The sequence below is a fragment of the Meles meles genome, chromosome X (assembly GCF_922984935.1).
Source record: "Meles meles chromosome X, mMelMel3.1 paternal haplotype, whole genome shotgun sequence".
NCBI classification, from domain to species: Eukaryota; Metazoa; Chordata; class Mammalia; order Carnivora; family Mustelidae; genus Meles; species Meles meles.
In genome coordinates this window covers 100,996,477-101,014,175 of record NC_060087.1, presented here as the reverse complement: position 1 = coordinate 101,014,175, position 17,699 = coordinate 100,996,477, and the positions used below count along the sequence as shown (strand labels likewise).

At 44.1% G+C, this 17,699-nt stretch overlaps 1 protein-coding gene across 2 annotated transcripts in view; it reads right to left on the bottom strand.

The window, feature by feature from the left end:
- The window catches only part of DOCK11 (dedicator of cytokinesis 11), a 190,907-nt gene that overhangs the window by 135,278 nt on the left and 37,930 nt on the right, over positions 1–17,699 (bottom strand). For both annotated transcript variants that reach the window (XM_045995226.1, XM_045995227.1), the window contains exons 2-6: positions 8,163–8,279; positions 7,988–8,077; positions 7,285–7,367; positions 5,939–6,008; positions 5,237–5,332 (exon numbers count right to left, since the gene is read on the bottom strand). In XM_045995226.1, coding sequence (XP_045851182.1) covers positions 5,237–5,332; positions 5,939–6,008; positions 7,285–7,367; positions 7,988–8,077; positions 8,163–8,279 — 456 coding nt within the window. The remainder of the gene's footprint in view (positions 1–5,236; positions 5,333–5,938; positions 6,009–7,284; positions 7,368–7,987; positions 8,078–8,162; positions 8,280–17,699) is intronic.

Here is a 17,699-nt window from a genome sequence, read left to right as displayed (position 1 = left end):
TGGCCTTGGCTCAGTGTTTTCTAACCCTCTTTCCTTCGCTTTTTTTTTCTTTCCACCTTCTCTGGTAACTCCATTTCTCCCTTCCATGACATTTAGACTCCCTTATTTCTGACAGTCAAAGAATCCAGGAGAGGGACTTGGCCTTGTTTACAAAGACAGTTAAGGGGCGCCTTGGGTGGCTCAGTTAGGTAAGTGTCTGTCTTTGGCTCAGGTCATGATCCCGGAGTCCCGGGATCGAGCCCCACATTGTCGCTGGGCTCCCTGCTCAGTGGGGAGTTTGCTTCACCCTCTCCCTCGGTCCCCTCTCCCTACTCCTTCTCTGTAGTGCTCTCTCATTCTCTCTCCAATAAATAAATAAAATCTTGAAAAAAAAAAAGACAGTTGAGTTGTTGTCCATCATTTCAAGTTTTCCAAAGGACTGATTCTACATTTTTTCCTTTAAATCCAGAAGTTTTTTTAAACAAATAAAGACCCCGAAAGTGACATCTCACTCTAAGAAGGTTCCAGCTACCCTACCTTAATCCCTGTCAACCCCAGGGGGATCCACAGGCCCATGTCAAGCCACAGCACACCGAAGAGGCACAGAAGAAACAGAAGGGAAGGCACATGGCTCCCGTAGGCTGTTATGTGCTACTGAGTCATGAGAAATACCGAGATCCTTCTGTTGTAGCTTCCTGGTTAGTCTACTGTGAGCCTGAGGGCCTATCAAAGCTTGAATTTTTCTGACAGCAAAGGTTCTTGGCTCTCCACTCAGCCAGCTCTAGGCCTGTGGTGCTCACTGTTCAAGCTACCTACGCTTCTCACCAGCGTGGGCTGGACATCCTAATAGGCAGGGGACCCTAAACATACCAAGGGGATAATTGCCCCCGGTATCAGGGAAATGACTCAGATAATGACAGCATGCCCGACTCACCTTCCCGTTCACTTACGAGACTCATTAATATTCTTCACATCAAAGGCTACCATCACAGAAACAAATATAGAAGGGATTTTCCTCTCAGAACATCTCATGAACAGTCAGCCCTCTGCCTCAGTTCATCTGTCTCTGCCCTTGCCGACTCTCCAAGGGCAGGGTCAGCTGCGCCCCCTACCGTTAGATTTAGACTCTCTCCTGCATCCGGGCCAGGACAGGCCTGACGCAGGAAGAACATGTCTGATCCCCCCACCTGAGGGGGCAAGCTCAAGGCCCCCAGGGTGCCCCAGTTCAGAGGCCTGGACTTCCGTCTTGGCCCTCACTCCAAGTTCTCGAGGCTGGCCAAACAAAATGCACATCCAACACCCACCCCCACCCCACCCCCATCCCACCCCCATCCCGCCAGGGCCCTTCTCCCTACAGTCACAGGCCCTCTGTTTACACAGAGATGGCACCGTAAACTCGGCGAGTGTCAACCAACTTCCACGAGGCTGAACTCAATAATAGTTAAAACACAAATTCTTAGGGAGACAAACCATCACTCTTAATCTCACAAAACTAACTGAGGGTTGCCGGGGGCAAGGGGGTAGGGAGAGGGTGGTTGGGTGATGGACATTGGGGAGGGCATGTGCTATGGTGAGAGCTGTGAAGTGTGTAAACCTGGTGATTCACAGACCGGTACCCCTGGGCCTAATAATACATTATATGTTTATAAAAAAATTTAAAAATTAAAAAAAAAAAACAATTCTTAGAGGAAAACAAAAACCTCTTGGCAAAACCCCTCATACACCTTTCACTGAGTCTGGCTGAACCTTCTTCCTCTCTTGCCCATCCCAGCTGTGATTAACCCTGAAACAGAATACTACCGCTCTGGCTTAGGACGTGAAACGGGAAGAATAGCGGACGTATATCCAGCTCCCAGAAATCCAAAATGGAGAAGATCTGGGATAAATGAAATCCATGACCAGGCACAATTCCCAAATCTCGTTATGGCCTTTTTCACATTATTCCTCCTCGTTTTGTTTTTTTAAGAGCAGTGTAGCACACAGGATCACTTTGATTTATCCTTCTTTTCCTTTCTTTGCCCACTGTTTGGTAGAAGTTTTAAAAAGAAAAGAAAGTAAGTGGTTTTATGCTATTTGAACTGTATCTCACTAAAAAAAAAAAAAGGAAGAAGAGGCCAAAACGTGAACAGCTGGGGATGAAAGGAGGCAACAACGCAAAGAGCCTAGCTCACAGCGGAAGAGCGACAATAAGCTGGAGGCAGGTGGCAGCTGTCCCCTTCAGCTGGGCCATGTGGTCACCAAGTTGCCTCAGACCCCACCACCCGCTTCATGAATTTATGGCTCCTGCCTGGCCCCCGTGAGTGGTGCTGTTTGCAACCTCCGGGATAGACAACACATCAGCTAAACGATCAATCTTTCGCTACTTGACTGAATTCGTTTTCTATCGTCATTGGAACAAATTGCCACAAACTCAGTGGCTTCAAACAAAATGTATTCTCTGCCGGTTCTACAGAGCAGAAGTCTGATGTGGGTCTCTCTGGGTGAAAATCCAGGTTGTAGCAGAGCTGTGTCCCTTCCTAGAATCTCTAGGGGAGAAGCCATTTCCTTGCCTTTTCCAGCTTCCGGAGGCTGCCCGTATTTCCTGGCCAGTGGCTCCTTCTGCCATCTTCAAAGCCAGCAACAAAGCATCTCTCTCTGACCCTGCTTCTGTCCTCCCGCCTCCTTCCCTGACTCTCCTCTTTTGCCTCCTCCTTCCACTGACAGGGACCCTTGAAATTACACTGAGCCCACCTGGAAAACCCAGGCTCCTCTCCCAATGTGCTGATTAGCCATCTGAACTCCCCTTGGTCGTATAAGGGAACATTTACAGGTGCTGGGCATTAGGACATGGCCATCTTTGAGGGGACAATTATCTGTGTTTCACAAACTATGGAGGCAAATGGAAAGCATGTACTTTTTACAGGCAACTGTGTTTTGACTTATAATAAATGGACTCCTAAAAAGTTGTATGCAAAGCAAATTCTATTTTAAAGGCATTAGAGGAATTCGCTATTGAAAAGAATCCCATGGTGAATTGTTTTCTGAAGGTATTAATTCCCCAATGTCTTGTTCTATGAATCCAGGTTTCCATACATTATATTCATGTTGGGCTACAGTAAGTATGGAGAAAACATTTTAATATTTTGAGTATGCTGAGAGTGGAGTCAAAACCCATGGAACCGGGGTGCCTGGGTGGCTCAGTCGTTAAGCACCTGCCTTCAGCTCAGGTCATGAGCCCAGGGTCCTGGGATCTAGCCTCACATCAGGCTCCTGCCCAGCAGGAAGCCTGCTTCTGCTTCTCCCACTCCCCCTGCTTGTCTTCCCTCTCTTGCTGTCTCTCTCTCTGTCAAATAAATAAATAAAATCTTTAAAAAAAAAAACCCCATAGAACCATTTTCTGGCAATCTGCACCATATTATGCTCTTTTGCACAAGCATTTCTGAACCTGAGAATTTTTTCCCTAATATTTTATGTATTTATTTATCTGAGAGAGAGAATGAGCACAAGCAGCGGGAGGAGGAAGGGCAAAGGGAGACGCAGATTCTCCACTGAGCAGGGAGCCCTACAGGGGACTCAATCCCCAGACCGTGGGATCCTGACCGGAACCAAAGGCAGACATTTAACCGACTGAGCCACCCAGGCGCCCTGCTGAACCTGGTAATTCTGATTGGACATATATTATAATAAAGCCTTGAGTCTCACTCACTCAGCTAGTTGGCCTTGACTGTGTGCCAGGGAAGAGCACTGACTCGGGCATCAGCCTGGCTAGGTTCAGATCCCATGTCTGAATCTGGGGCTGTGTGACCTTGGGTGAACCATTCATTTCTTTGTGCCTCACTTCCCACATCTTAAACCAAGAATACAAATAGGACCTCTCTATCCTAGGGCTGCCACAAGGACTAAATGAGATAGACTACAAAACACCCAGTATGGTGCCTGGCACATACACATGAGGTCCTCGACGAATGGATTTATCACCATCGGCTAAAGCCCATGGTTAAGTGCAGGAGACACGCAGAAAGCATCCTACAACTTGGATTCATTATTCTCAGGACTTGGAAATGAAAGCGAGAACCGGACATAGCCACTCAATGGAAAGCAGCGGGCCAAATATTAAATTAAGATAAAATTGGAGTCTTCACTTGGTAGACACCCATGGTTTCTGCTCGCAGGCTATGTGAGAGACAGAATGGCCTCCGTACTTACCAGCAGTGTGAATCACCCTCAGCAAACCACATGACCTTGTACTGAGTATTTGCAAGAACAGTTATATTTGGTACGAGACAATACTTTGGCTTTCTGCTCAGAACCTTCCAAGTAGCTCATTAGTTTCACCTTCGGATTTTAATGGCTCTTCACAGCCTCTGGAACAAGAGTCAGCTTCATGCCTGAGGCATTCGAGATCCCCCCAACTCCCCTGCCCCCAGTTCTACCTTTATCTCCTATAAACCCCATATGCAGATATTTTGGCCAAACTACACAACTCTGTAATTCTCGGACAACACCAAGGTACCACTTTGTCTAGTAGGAAATTTGGTATGTTCCTTATCTCATCTGGAGACCACTGGCATTCAGGGACCCTCATCTTAGACATCCATAGATCTCCCTTCGTGACCAGCACAGAATACGTGCCTAATCAATATTTGCCAAATTAATGGGCTACCCGATCCTTCTATTCAGTATATCCGTCTCCACATAGGAACCTGTGATGCCCTTTTGTTTCAATGTCATCACCTTCATTCAGCTGACAGCCTCCTTCCTGAATTTTTTTTTTATTTTTAATGGAAGCGTCGTTGAATGACAGCCTCCTTTGTAAACTTCCTGATTCTGAATAATTACATTTCTTTAAAAAGTTGCACTTCTAAATTTATCCTGAGGTGGCAGAGTTTTTAAATTCTATACATCTGTGAGAAAATCATCTCAATAGAGAAATTTTTTTTTTTTTGGCTAGGGCTCACTGTAAACATTTTTTTTTAAGATTTTTAAAATTTATTTGAGGGAAGAGAGAGAGAGAGTGAGCAGGAGGCGGGGGCAGCGGGGGGGTGGAGAGGCAGAGGGAGAGGGAGAGGGAGAAGCAGAGTCCCCACTGAGCAGGGAGCCGGACACGGGACTCGATCCCAGGACACCGGGATCATGACCTGAGCGGAAGGCAGGCACCCAACCAACTAAGCCACCCACATGCCCCTGTAAACATTTTTTTAAAGAAACGTGTTTTCCACACAGGTTACTCATGACAATATCCTTAAAATGATGAAATAATACAATGACTACTTCTTACCTTCATGGTAACCGTGATGGTGCTATTTACATTGGCTTTATGCAACCAGCCTTGTTTTATGACGCCACCCTTCTGAGAACAGAGTGAAGAGGAATCCTGAAATAGGGCAAAAACCGTCAGTGAAACAGCCGGCATCTAATCAAACTTTTGGGGGGACAAGAACAAGGCCCTTCCCCACTTTCTAATTAAAGCACAACCTCCCCACCCCAAAAAGATGCCTGATGAAACTTGAAATCTTTAACTAGAGAAAGAAAGGCTCTGTGCCATGCACACAGCAGGTGCTCAATATTAAGAAATCTCAGGAGCTGTCTTCTGGGAGTCTTCTGCATGAAGTAAACAGTCAAACTGCACCTCAAAATGGCACAGACATCCAGGCCATCTGTCCCAAGAGGGATCTATCACGCAGGGGGTTCTAGATGAATCACCCTGCCACATGCCCAGTGCAGAGAAAACAAGCCCCATGAGCATCTCCCACAGGTGGGAAAACATGTTCATATAAAAAGCACAGCCCACTTCACTTGATTTTCCCTAAACTCCACTTGGAAATGCAACAATTTAAAAAAAAATTTTTTTAAACACTCATTAGTTTGAAAGTCAGCCACCAAACACTTGAGAACAATTCTGTCCCTCAGCTTTTCTCAAGGAGTTCTGTGCCGGCAGAAGCGACCTTGAGGACACCACTGCAGTGGCCCCGACTTTTACCTCATCTTTCTCACAGTCCTCGTCAATCTCAAATACGTGACAGGGAATCTTTTCTGGTCGCAGAGATTTGCTGAAAATGCAAGAGAATTACCTCAGATACTGAAGAGAACAGACAAAAAAATAAAATAAAATAAAAGCAAGATGAACAGACAGACTTCTCTCTTTTACAACCAAGGAAACGCCAAGACGTGAGGAGGACAAATTCTTTTCGCCTTTCCAAACTCAGTTTCCTCTCTGAGTAACTTACGTTACCTTTTATGTGAGGACTCCTATGTGTGCGGCCTGTGGCGAAGCTACAGCTAAGCCAAATACTAAGTCAGCCCAGAACTGCCAGAGAATGTGGCCGGAGTTGTTAGTGGTGGCAGAAGCTTATCTTTCCCCAGAAGAAAAAGCAACACAGTGTAATTCTGGCTCTTCCATCCATTTGCTGTATGAACTTGGACTGGTCATCCATCTTGGGATTCAATTTTAAAGGATGTCTTTAGGCCTGTTTTCTCTTCTAGGGAACTGTTTTTGAAAACTACAAGAGGCGACACAATGTCTTATTTCTTGAAAACATTTCCCAGATGATAGATGGCCTATGAGGTTAGTAGTACTACAGATGAGGAAACAGAGAACAGGGAGGCTCAAAGAGATTGAGTGACTGGCCCAAGGTCATCCAGCTAGTAAGTAAGCGGCTGGATGTGGTTGTAGTAAGTGATAGTATATGGTTGTTGAACCTCAACAAATAAGACTGGAATTGGCTCCTGGGCCAGTGTGCTCTCAGCAGTCAGTCAACTCAACTGAAAGAAACGTGCTTTTGTCAAGGGATGTCTGGGGTTGTCAAACTGAACCAAGTACCTTCTAGTATTTTCTTTGTTTTTTAAGATTTTATTTATTTATTTGGGAGAGAGAGAAAGAGAGAGCATGAGCAGGGGTAGGGGGAGAGGGACAAGCAGACTCCCCATCGAGCAGGGAGCCCGACACAGGGCTCAATCCCAGGACCCCGAGATCATGACCTAAGCTGAAGTCAGATGCGTAATCATTTGAGCCACCCAAGTGCCCCACGTCTAGCATTTTCCTGGACACCACTGGAAAGTGCTCACTACATTATCCAGAATTAAAAGATTTTATGGTCAATATAGCTGCATCAAAGCCAAAAAGCGAACACATACATTTTGGAAAGAATTTCAATGCGTAAAGTGAAAACATATTCAATTGGCCAAAATACATTTACCAAACAAGCCAGTCACTTTAAGGCCTTGCTTTATTATAAATTATCTCTGAGAAGCTTCATAAATGGTTAGAAAAAGGTAAAATGTTGAGTAACTCTCCCCTCAAAGGCTTCCCCTGAATTCTACACTTACCATGGCAACATTCGAAAGTCTCCAGAGAAGTCTTCATACTTGTAGTTTACCACATGCCAATCTGTGCTATAGGTTTTAATACACTGAAAGAAAATGGGAATTTTTAATCTGAAACATCAAACAAGCATACGTCTATCCAGTTTGTAAAAGTCTGGTAAAGGAAGGTGACAGACTTTGTAAAAATCATTTGGAAAATACTTGTACTGGGATCATCCTTTGGGGATTAACATGGTCTCCCTAAACCAACTGGGAGCAAAAAATCCCAATGCAGGGGCTCCTGGGTGGCTCAGTGGGTTAAAGCCTCTGCCTTCGGCTCAGGTCATGATCCCAGTGTCCTGGGATCGAGCCCCGCATCGGGCTCTCTGCTCCGCAGGGAGCCTGCTTCCTCCTCTCTCTCTGCCTGCCTCTCTGCCTAGTTGTAATTTCTCTCTGTCAAATAAATGAAATATTTTTTTTTAAAAAACCAATGCATACATACTTTAGAACACTCTGACTCCAAATTCAGAGAAGATTCAAATTCAAAAGAGAGAAACTAAGAACCCCATGCTGTTTGTCACAGCGGTGAAGCTCTCTCCTCTCTGCCCCATCATCTAGACTTGTCACGGAGGTCTGCTAAGTTAGTCATTTTATTTCCTGTTTATGCTAAAGGAAGAACATTTTTTTGACTTTAATAATGTCCCTCTGTGGCCTCTGAGGGTCTTACCTCTTTGACAAACAAGCTTTGGGCCCTTTTCTCAGCATCTTCTGGTACAGTGGACTGCACTGTTCTGCGCTGACGACTTATCACCGAGATCTAGAAGACAAGGAACATTCTTGCCGTTAAGAACCAGCCTGGAAAGCATGAGCATTTTCCTTGAAAGCAGTGTTTGTGAACTCACAGAGATATCCTCCATTGGAAACATAAGCAGGTCTCTGAGGGGGTCGCTGTAAATCTGGGTTTTCCTTTGGGTGATAACATTCTCGTAGTCCAAGGGCTCAACAATTTTGGTCTTTTCCTTAATGAGAGACAAAACCAAAGTTAATATGGTCAGACTCACGAGGCATAAATTCCTGTCCATGTGTGAAGACAGAAGGGACTACTGACGGCAGTGAGCACTTCCGACGCTTTCAAGAGAAACATCCTCATTAAACGAAAAGCACAGACGCCAAACACATATGGACACACACGCAGCTCCCTCCGCTAAAGCCCAGGGGGTCTGGAGAGCTAGCCCTGTACCCTGCTTTGCCATGTGCCCTGCAAAAATGTAAGGTAAAACAAAGAGTGGTCTGTCTGGAAGCCTGTTGGTTGATTTTTAGGGAACTGGCTCTGTTCACTGGGTAACCGAAGAGGACAAAGTACGGACATTTGTGTGCCCGGTGCAGGCCGGGCCTGGCCGAGCGTGGCTAATTGGAGGTGCCCGAGCCTCCGGACAGGCGTGAAACGGTGGGGTCCTAGGTGACAAAGTCAGAGGATCCCTGCCAGACTTCCGGGGAACTTGGCCACTGAGAGGAGGGCCCCAGCCTGAGGCTAAGGTTACAAGGAGCAGGGTCGGTGTCAGGAGAAACTGTGCCAAGCGCTTTCTCTGTATTTTCTCATGTAAGCCTCGTAACCACCCTAGGAAATAGGCTTGATCTGGGGCGCCTGGCTGGCTCAGTCCATAGAGCGAGCATGAGTGAAAGAATGAATAAAAAAAACAGAAACAGCCTTAATCTTTGTCACCACTGGACAGATGAGGAAACTCTGCACTTAACACTACGTAACTTGTCTGCCTCTCGAGCTACAACTCAAACCAAGGTCTGTGACTACAAAGGCTCTGTTCTTTCTACCTCACGCAGCCTCTCCTCCCACTCAGAGAAACACAAAGATAGGAGTATGCAAGACATTGAACTTGGAAGAGGATCCCACCACCTACCTTCCTATCATTTTTTTCTTTCACTGAACTTAGCACCATGGAATATAAGACCTACTTTACCGCTCTGCTTATCTGATGGCAGAGATGTCCCTTTATTTGGTCACGGTTCTAACTCCAGCCCTGGCAAGGGCACTTGGCACACGGTGGGCATCCCCCTGTTAATTGTTGGATAAACCCTGAGATATTTAGATTCATCGGAGCTACGTCCCAATACACTATTCCAAACCAAGGTGGGTGTATATTAATGCTTCCTGATAACAGTGTTTTACTAACTCAAATTAAAAATTACTCAAAATTTTTACTGAAAAACAACAGAAAGTAAACCTGAATACAACATACACTGAAACTTAGTATCATAATGGAATCGGGATTGTTTTTGCGTACAAGTATTTGAGGCAGTCTCCAGTATGGCATATCCACACAATCCTTTGAAAACAGGGTTTTTAAAAAGTTTTTATTTAAATTCCAGTTAGGCAACATACAGCGTAATATTAGTTTCAGGTGTACAATACAGTGGTTCAACACCCATACAACACCTGGTACTCAGCACAAGTGATGCCCTCCTTAGTCCCTGTTCCCTATTTTCCCCATACCCTGACCCCTCTCCCCTCCTTGTGTTCCCTAGAGTTAAGGGTCTGAGTCTTGCCTTGTGTGTCTCTCTTTTTTCCCCCTTGGCTCGACTGATTTGTTTCTTAAATTCCGCATGTGAGTGGAATCATATGGTATTTGTCTTTCTCTGACTTATTTCACTTAGCATAATACACTCTAGGCCCATGTGTATCATTGCAAATGGCAAGATTTCATTCTTTTTGATGGCCAAGTAATATTTCATTGTGTACGTTCATCCCCATCTTCTTTATCCATTCATCTGTCGATGGACCTTGGACCGCTTCCATAATTCAGCTATTGGAGATAATTCTGCCATAAATGAGAAGTTTTTATACATGGTTCACAATTAAGTCACTGCTATATCCCTCCCAGTGCCATATCCAAAGAGCATTTCAGAGTTTCCTCTCTAAGATTACTTAGATTAAACCACTCTGACCAATAAACATCAGTATTCAACAAATCTAAAAGACCCTAAAAAAAAGTAAGGAAGTTCCTCATGAAATTAAAAATGGAACTGCCATCTGATCTAGCAATCCCACTTCTGGGTATATAGCCGAAGGAAACAAAATCAGTATCTCAAAGAGGTATCTGCATTCCCATGTTTCTAGCAATATTATTCACAAGAGCCAAGATAGAGAAAAAACTTAAGTGTCTCTCAACAGATAATGCATAAAGAAAATGTGGTATATACATATATTGAAATATTGGGGGACCTGGGTGGCTCAATGGGTTAAAGCCTCTGCCTTCGGCTCAGGTCATGGTCCCAGGGTCCTGGGATGGAGCCCCGCGTCGGGCTCTCTGCTCAGCGGGGAGCCTGTTTCCCTTCCTCTCTCTCTGCCTGCCTCTCTGCCTACTTGTGATCTCTGTCTGTCAAATAAATAAAATCTTCAGAAAAAAAAAAGAAATATTATTCAGCCATTAGAAAGAACATCTTGCCATTTGCAACAACATGGATGGACCTGAAGGGCATTATAAGTCCAATAAGCCAGACAGAGAAAGACAAAAACCTCAGGGTATCATGGATAAAGATCTCTCTCTCTTGTTCTCTCACACAAGTAAACACACACACAGCCAGAGGAATATTACTCAGCCATTAAAGAATGAAATCTTGCCACTTGCCACAACACATATGCGTCTAGAGTGTATGATGCTGAGTGAAATAAGTCAGAGAAAGACAAATACCGTATGGTTTCACTTCTACGTACAATCTAAAAAACAAAACAAAAACAAATTCCTAAATACTGAGAACAAACTGGTGGTGGCCAGAGGGGAGGAAGGTAGGGGGATGGGTAAAAGCAGATGAAGGGGATTAAGAAGTACAAACTTCCAGTTATGAAATAAGTCAAAATATAGTAGATACAATATATATTTTATATATATTATAAAATGTAAAATAAGTCGATTACAGCACAGGCAACAGAGTCAATGTTACTATAATAAGTTTGTTTATAACAGATGGTAACTACACTTACCACGGCGAGCACTTCATCATGTGTATAAATGTCAAAACACTATGTTGTACACCTCAAACTAATATGTGGTGTGTCAACTGTACTTCAATTTAAAATAATTTAAAAATTTAAGGGGCGCCTGGGTGGCTCAGTGGGTTAAGCCTCTGCCTCCGGCTCAGGTCATGATCTCAGGGTCCTGGGATCAAGCCCTACATCGGGCTCTCTGCTCAGCAGGGAGCCTGCTTCCTCCTCTCCCTCTGCCTGCCTCTCTGCCTACTTGTGATCTCTCTCTCTGTCAAATAAATAAATAAAATCTTTAAAAAAAAATCTTTAAAAAAATTTAAAAATTTAAGAAAATTTTTAAAAACCTCCCATTGGGGTAGAGCCAGAAAGGAAGACAAAGACTTGATAATCAATCGTTGAAGCAGAAGATAGGTGATGAGTACCTGGGTTTTCATGTACTCTAAACACACAACACACACACACACACACACACACACACACACACAAATACTGTATGGTATCATTTATACATGAAATCTAAAAAAAGTAGAGCAGCGCTTGCTGGGGCTGGGAGATGAGGGAAATGGGGAACGATTGGTCAAAAGGTACAAACTTCAGTTACCAGATGAGTAAGTTCCGGAGAGCTAATGCAGAACATGATGACTACAGTTACTAATTCTGTATTGTGTACTTGAAATTTACTAAGACAATAGCGCTTAAGCATCCTCATCAAAAAAATAAAGTATGCACGGTGATAAATGTGTTCATTAACTTGACTGTGGTAGTCATTTCACGGTGTATACATATATTAAATTATCACAGTGTACATTTTAAATATGTACAACTTTCTTTTTCAACTATACCTCAATAAACCTGGGGGAGAGGGGGAAGATCCTAAGGAAGATACACTTCAAGTCTTAAATTTGAATTTGTAGATCCACAAGATCAAATCCAACTGATCATCCCCTATCATGTCTGTGAATACAAAATGAGTTGAAACAGAAGAAACAATTCCTATTCGGGGAACTCAGAGGTTTCCTGATAGTAAAATTTGAGCCCCTTGTCCTACATCTATCATGTATTCATGGACCCAAGTGCAAGGAAACTGGCTGCCTCTTCCTGTCTAACATTCTGAGTCTCTGATAGATCGCTCAGAGAAATGAGTAAAGCCCATCTGAGAAGGCAAGCGTTAAGCACTGAAAACAATTTCCAAGTCTTGCTTTTGGTGCCAACTATCCTCTTAATACAGATGGCAAAAACAGCCCTCAAATTTCAATGTTTAACCTGTTGAGTTAGCATCTGTTAATCTCTCTCTACAATAATTTCACAAATACCTGCTCCAAGTAACTTTGAAAAAGAAAAAAAACATCTGCCTTTAGCTTCCTAAAATGGCTGTCAAATTAAGCTGGAAAAGCCTATGTCCAAATGAATCACTTGTTTAAACATACGGCAGAATATAAGCCTTCCAAAAAACAAACTCTCAGCTCTCCCTATGTTTTGAAAGCCCTGTATTCATGTTCTAGAAAACAAGGTTTCACTTTTCATTTATAACTGACTAAACTAATGGTGCCTGGGTGGCTCAGTGGGTTAAGCCTCTGCCTTCAGCTCAGGTCATGGTCCCAGAGTCCTGGGATCGAGGCCCGTATCGGGCTCTCTGCCCAGCGGGAAGTCGGCTTCCCCCTCCCTCTTTGCCTGCCTCTCTGCCTACTTGTGATCTCTCTCTCTCTCCCTCTGTGTGTGTCAAATAAATAAATAAAATCTAAAAAAAAAAAAAAAGACTGACTAAACTAAGCATTCTGCAGGCACCTGGGTGGCTCAGTCGGTTAAGCATCTGCCTTTGGCTCAGGTCACGATCCCAGAGTCCTGGGACTGAGCCCCACACTGTGCTTCGAGTTCGCTTCCCGCTCTCCCTCCACCTGCCACTCCCCGTCCTTGTGTGCGCGCGCTCTCTCTCTCTCTCTCTCAAATACATAAATAAAAATCTTGAAAAAAAATAATCAACTAAGCGCTCTGGGTCTTCACTCTTCCTTTGTCAGGGGCAGCTCAATTGCAGAAAAAGTTGGGGTGGCTGTTCCAAGTCCCACAAAACTTACCCTAATGGCAGATCTAGGCCTGTTAAGTCCGGCTTCATCTGTTTCAGGAGGAAAAAGAGGAAGGACTAACCCTCCCCCAACCCAGTCGCCTCCACTCCCAGTCCTCACAGGCCTTAAAAGCACAATTCAAACTGAAGTAGAGGAAAAGGGCTATATTAGGAGTCAGCACCCCAACAACCAAAACCCTAAGTTTCTCTTCCAGTAGAATTCACTGGTAACTCTCTTGGCGTCAGAGACAAGGAAAACCTTTGACACTCAGAATCATCACGATTTCATGGTGGCTCTGCCCTGTGGTCCAGAGTATGTCTCTTGTCTAACTTTGCTATTCAACTTTACCACTGGACTACGAGACTCACAGGGTTTCCCTTAAAAAAGCTTCCCTCACACATAAAAAGGGTCTCTCTCCCAGGTTTGCCATTTTTCCCTCCTGCCACTTTGTGTCCCGACTGGCCGAAGAAGGTGCTTTCTCCTCAGTAAAGAACTCTGTGATGGGGCGCCTGGATGGCTCAGTGGGTTAAAGCCTCTGCCTTCTGCTCAGGTCATGATCCTGGGGTCCTGGGATCGAGCCCCAAATAGGGCTCTCTGCTCGGCAGGGAGCCTATTTTCTCCTCTCTCTCTCTGCCTGCCTCTCTGCCTACTTGTGATCTTTGTCTGTCAAATAAATAAATGAAATCTTAAAAAAAAAACAACTCTGTGATAACAAACGGTACTTCATAAACATTCAAATAATAGGAAGGTCCCACTGGGTTACCTCTGTGTGGCTCCGTAGCAGCGTACAGTAAAAGGCAAAAGCTTTTCTACAATCTGGAGAAAAGCAAGCATATGTTTCTGCCTTCTCCCCATAAGTAGTGACAGGAAAACCGTCAACCTAAATTTGGAACCTACTCGGTTTTTACCATAAAGAAAAAAAAAAAGCCCCCAAACGGTCTGTCTTTGAATGTTCTTGTTCATGGATTCGGAGGCTCTCTTGAAGTAACTTGCTAGTGATTTATTATTAATTTTTTTATCTTATCGTTTCACTTGAAGATCACTTTGCGGCCTTCAGGAAACATTTCCTTTTTTTTTTTTCTAAAGATTTTATTTATTTATTTGACAGAGAGAGAGATCACAAGTAGGCAGAGAGGCAGGCAGAGAGAGAGGAAGGGAAGCAGGTTCCCCCCTGAGCAGAGAGCCCGACGTGGGGCTGGATCCCAGGACCCTGGGATCACGACCTGGGCCGAAGGCAGAGGCTTTAACCCACTGAGCCACCCAGGTGCCCCAGGAAACACTTTCAATACGCATGCTACCTTGTGTCTTACTATAACCTGCCAAGTAGACAAGGCAAATGCCATCATTTCAACTTTCTAATGAAGAAACAGGCTCAGAGGCCTGATGAAGTTCAGCTGTCCACCATCTAGTAGGAGAACCGGGATTCGAATCCAGGTAATCCAACTCCTGATTCTCTTTTAGCAGTGTTTTCCAAACTCAGCTTATTCACACACAATCCTCAAGACTTTGCCGTACCTTCTGCACTCACATACTTCGTATTTTTCTTCCAGTCAAATCTGTTCTTCATTCAAATGTATTTATTGAAACAATAAGCTATATGTCACTTCCCCACAAAGGAAAATAAATCAGTATTTTTCTAAACCTTTTTTTTAAAAGATTTTATTTATTTATTTATTTGAGAGAGAGAGAGAACAGGAGAAGGGCGAGGGGCAGAGGGAGAAGCAGACTCCCCGCTGAGCAGGGAGACTGATGCGGGGCTCAATTCCAGGACTCTGGGACTCTGGGATGCTTGACCCACTGGGCCACCCAGGCGCCCTAATGGATAATTTTCCAATCCTTAATAAAATATTTTTTCTGTTTTTTTTTTAAAGGAAACTCTACCCCCAAAGTGGGGCTCAAACCCACGACCCCGAGATCGAGTCACATTCTCCACCAACTGAGCCACCATTTATTGGTGCCTCACCAAGAAAATAAAATTTAAAATATCAATCTTTGTACTATGGTGTGGGACACAGGAAACTCTTCCAGGCTTACTCAGGACCAAATCTAAATAGACTTGTAAACCCTAAACCTGTAAAGAAATGAAGAGTGAAGAAATGAAAGGGAAAAAGAGATGACGCTTTGATTTCTAACAGAGAGAGAAAGGAAAGGCTGAAAAAGGAAATTCATCAGTACAGATCCAGTTACGGTCTACTTCTTGGTCCAAAGAGAAGAAACAATGGATCCTAACTGGGAATCACTGACAGCATCGAATATTTAGATTTTATGATTTTGTGGTGTTTTCTCCACATCTGCTATCCAAGAGGACTGATCTTTCATCATCTTAGCTGTATATATATTTTTATAAAACCACGCTTGTAATTCTAAAATATGTAAATATGTATGCACATGTATATATTCAACCACCCAACCACTGGTGTATTTTTTTGTAACTGAAGTGTAATTAATATACAATGTTCTATTAGTTTCAGGTGTACAACATAGTGATTCAACAATGCTATACATGACGCAGAGTAGTCACCATCTGTCACCGCATAATGTTGCTATAATATTATGGATGATATCCCCTATTCTGTACCTTTGATCACCAAGACTTATTTATTCCATAACTGGGAGTATGTACTCTTAACCTTTACTATTTCACCCAGCTCTCCCTTCCTCCCCTCTGGCAACCACCAGTCTGTCCTCTGTAAATACAACCACCCTTGTATTCAAAAGCTCACATTACTAGCAAGCCTATTTATATTATCATTAGAAACTTAACGACGTAATTTCAACTGCATTTAAAAAGCAATAATGATCCCATGATATTTCTCTGCAACGATGAGGAATCAGCCTGGGTGCTTTCTGCTTAGATATGACATCAAAGGTCATTAGTTTACTGGTAAATCTTTTACTTTAGAAACTAGTTCTCCTGAAGAATTCTAAGAATGTCTCTTCTGCAAGTCTAAAAGTGAACACTGGCTTCACAGAATTCCTCCTATAGCACACTGGGAGGGAGACCAGAAAGTCCGGGGCAAGCTTCGCCGTGGAGCCCAGCACTCTTTCAAAAACCTCTACCACCACGACCGCCCCCCTCTCCGAGGTAAGTTTCAGTGCAAGAGGGAGCATGGCAACAAGTGGTTTAGGAAACAGAACGACAGCCCAAAAGTCAGAAGCCCATTTCCACAGCATTGTGTTCGGACTACTGCTGCAATGGCATTGGACCATATTCTTTTTGAAAATAACAACAATCTTCGGAAAGAAGTAACATCCTCAAAGAGAGGGGGGTTACTCAATGAATCTCTCCTTCCCAGCGTTCCTCCCAGCTCCAGAACCCCTCTCCCAGACCGCAGGCTCCCCTTTGGTTACAGACACCTGGAGCTGAGGGCGGACGGCTTGCTCCGCAGTTATCTTACAATCCCACTTGACACTCAAAATGGCCACCGGGGCCGAGCCACTTCCGGCAACGCAGGAAACCGAGTGAGTGTGTGCTCTGTGGCACACTTCTTGAGTCCCTGCTGAGGTCCAGGCCCCGTGCCAGCACCTGGTGATGCAGAAATGAAAGAGAACCAGCCCCTGTCTTTGACAAGTTCACGGTTTAATGGGGGAGGGAGGTAAAACCCAAAACATTCAAGCTGATCCCAGACGCTATTGTAACTTTAACCCCACCCTGGCTTCTGTGCCCCCCTCACACCCTCTGACAGCCACATCTTTCCAACAAAGGGACCACGCAAGTGTTTTTGCACACTCACGGGCATAAACCTATACATTCACATTCGTGTCAATCAGAAAAATCTCCCTGTGTGGGTATATGCGGTCTCTGACCGTTTCATCTTGTCTTCTGCTTTTGTTGATAAAACTCTGGAACAGCAGAGAGTAGGTGACTGTCAACAGTAGCCATACGAGGATGAAGAGAAGTGACAGGTGAGCCACGATGGCAGACTAGGGATTTCGGGAGGGCCCCACAAGGCACAGAACAAAGGAACCCTATCTGTAAGAAACATGTTTATAAGGCTCAAATAAAGAGTATTTGACTTTTTTATGACCTTGTCTTCTCTAAATCCCTTGGTTACCTTTCACCAGTTCTTTTCTTCCCCTCTTTCCCAAAGGAACTCCCAAGTACCAAAGAAGCTTTGAATTAATAGAATCTGACAACTATGCTGGGGGAGGCATGGCCATCTTTCCAGTTAGCACAACCCAACTTGGCAAAACAGACACGAACATATTTTCATAAAGATTGTTTTTCAGGGCCAATCTTGGCGCAAAAAATCCACATACAAATTGCCTTCAAGACACCAACCTTTCTCAAAGCCAACAGCAAAGGGGAAAATGTTACTTTTCATGAGCCCATCGCGTCAGGCTTATTCCTAATCCACACCTTGGCTTATGGGATTCCA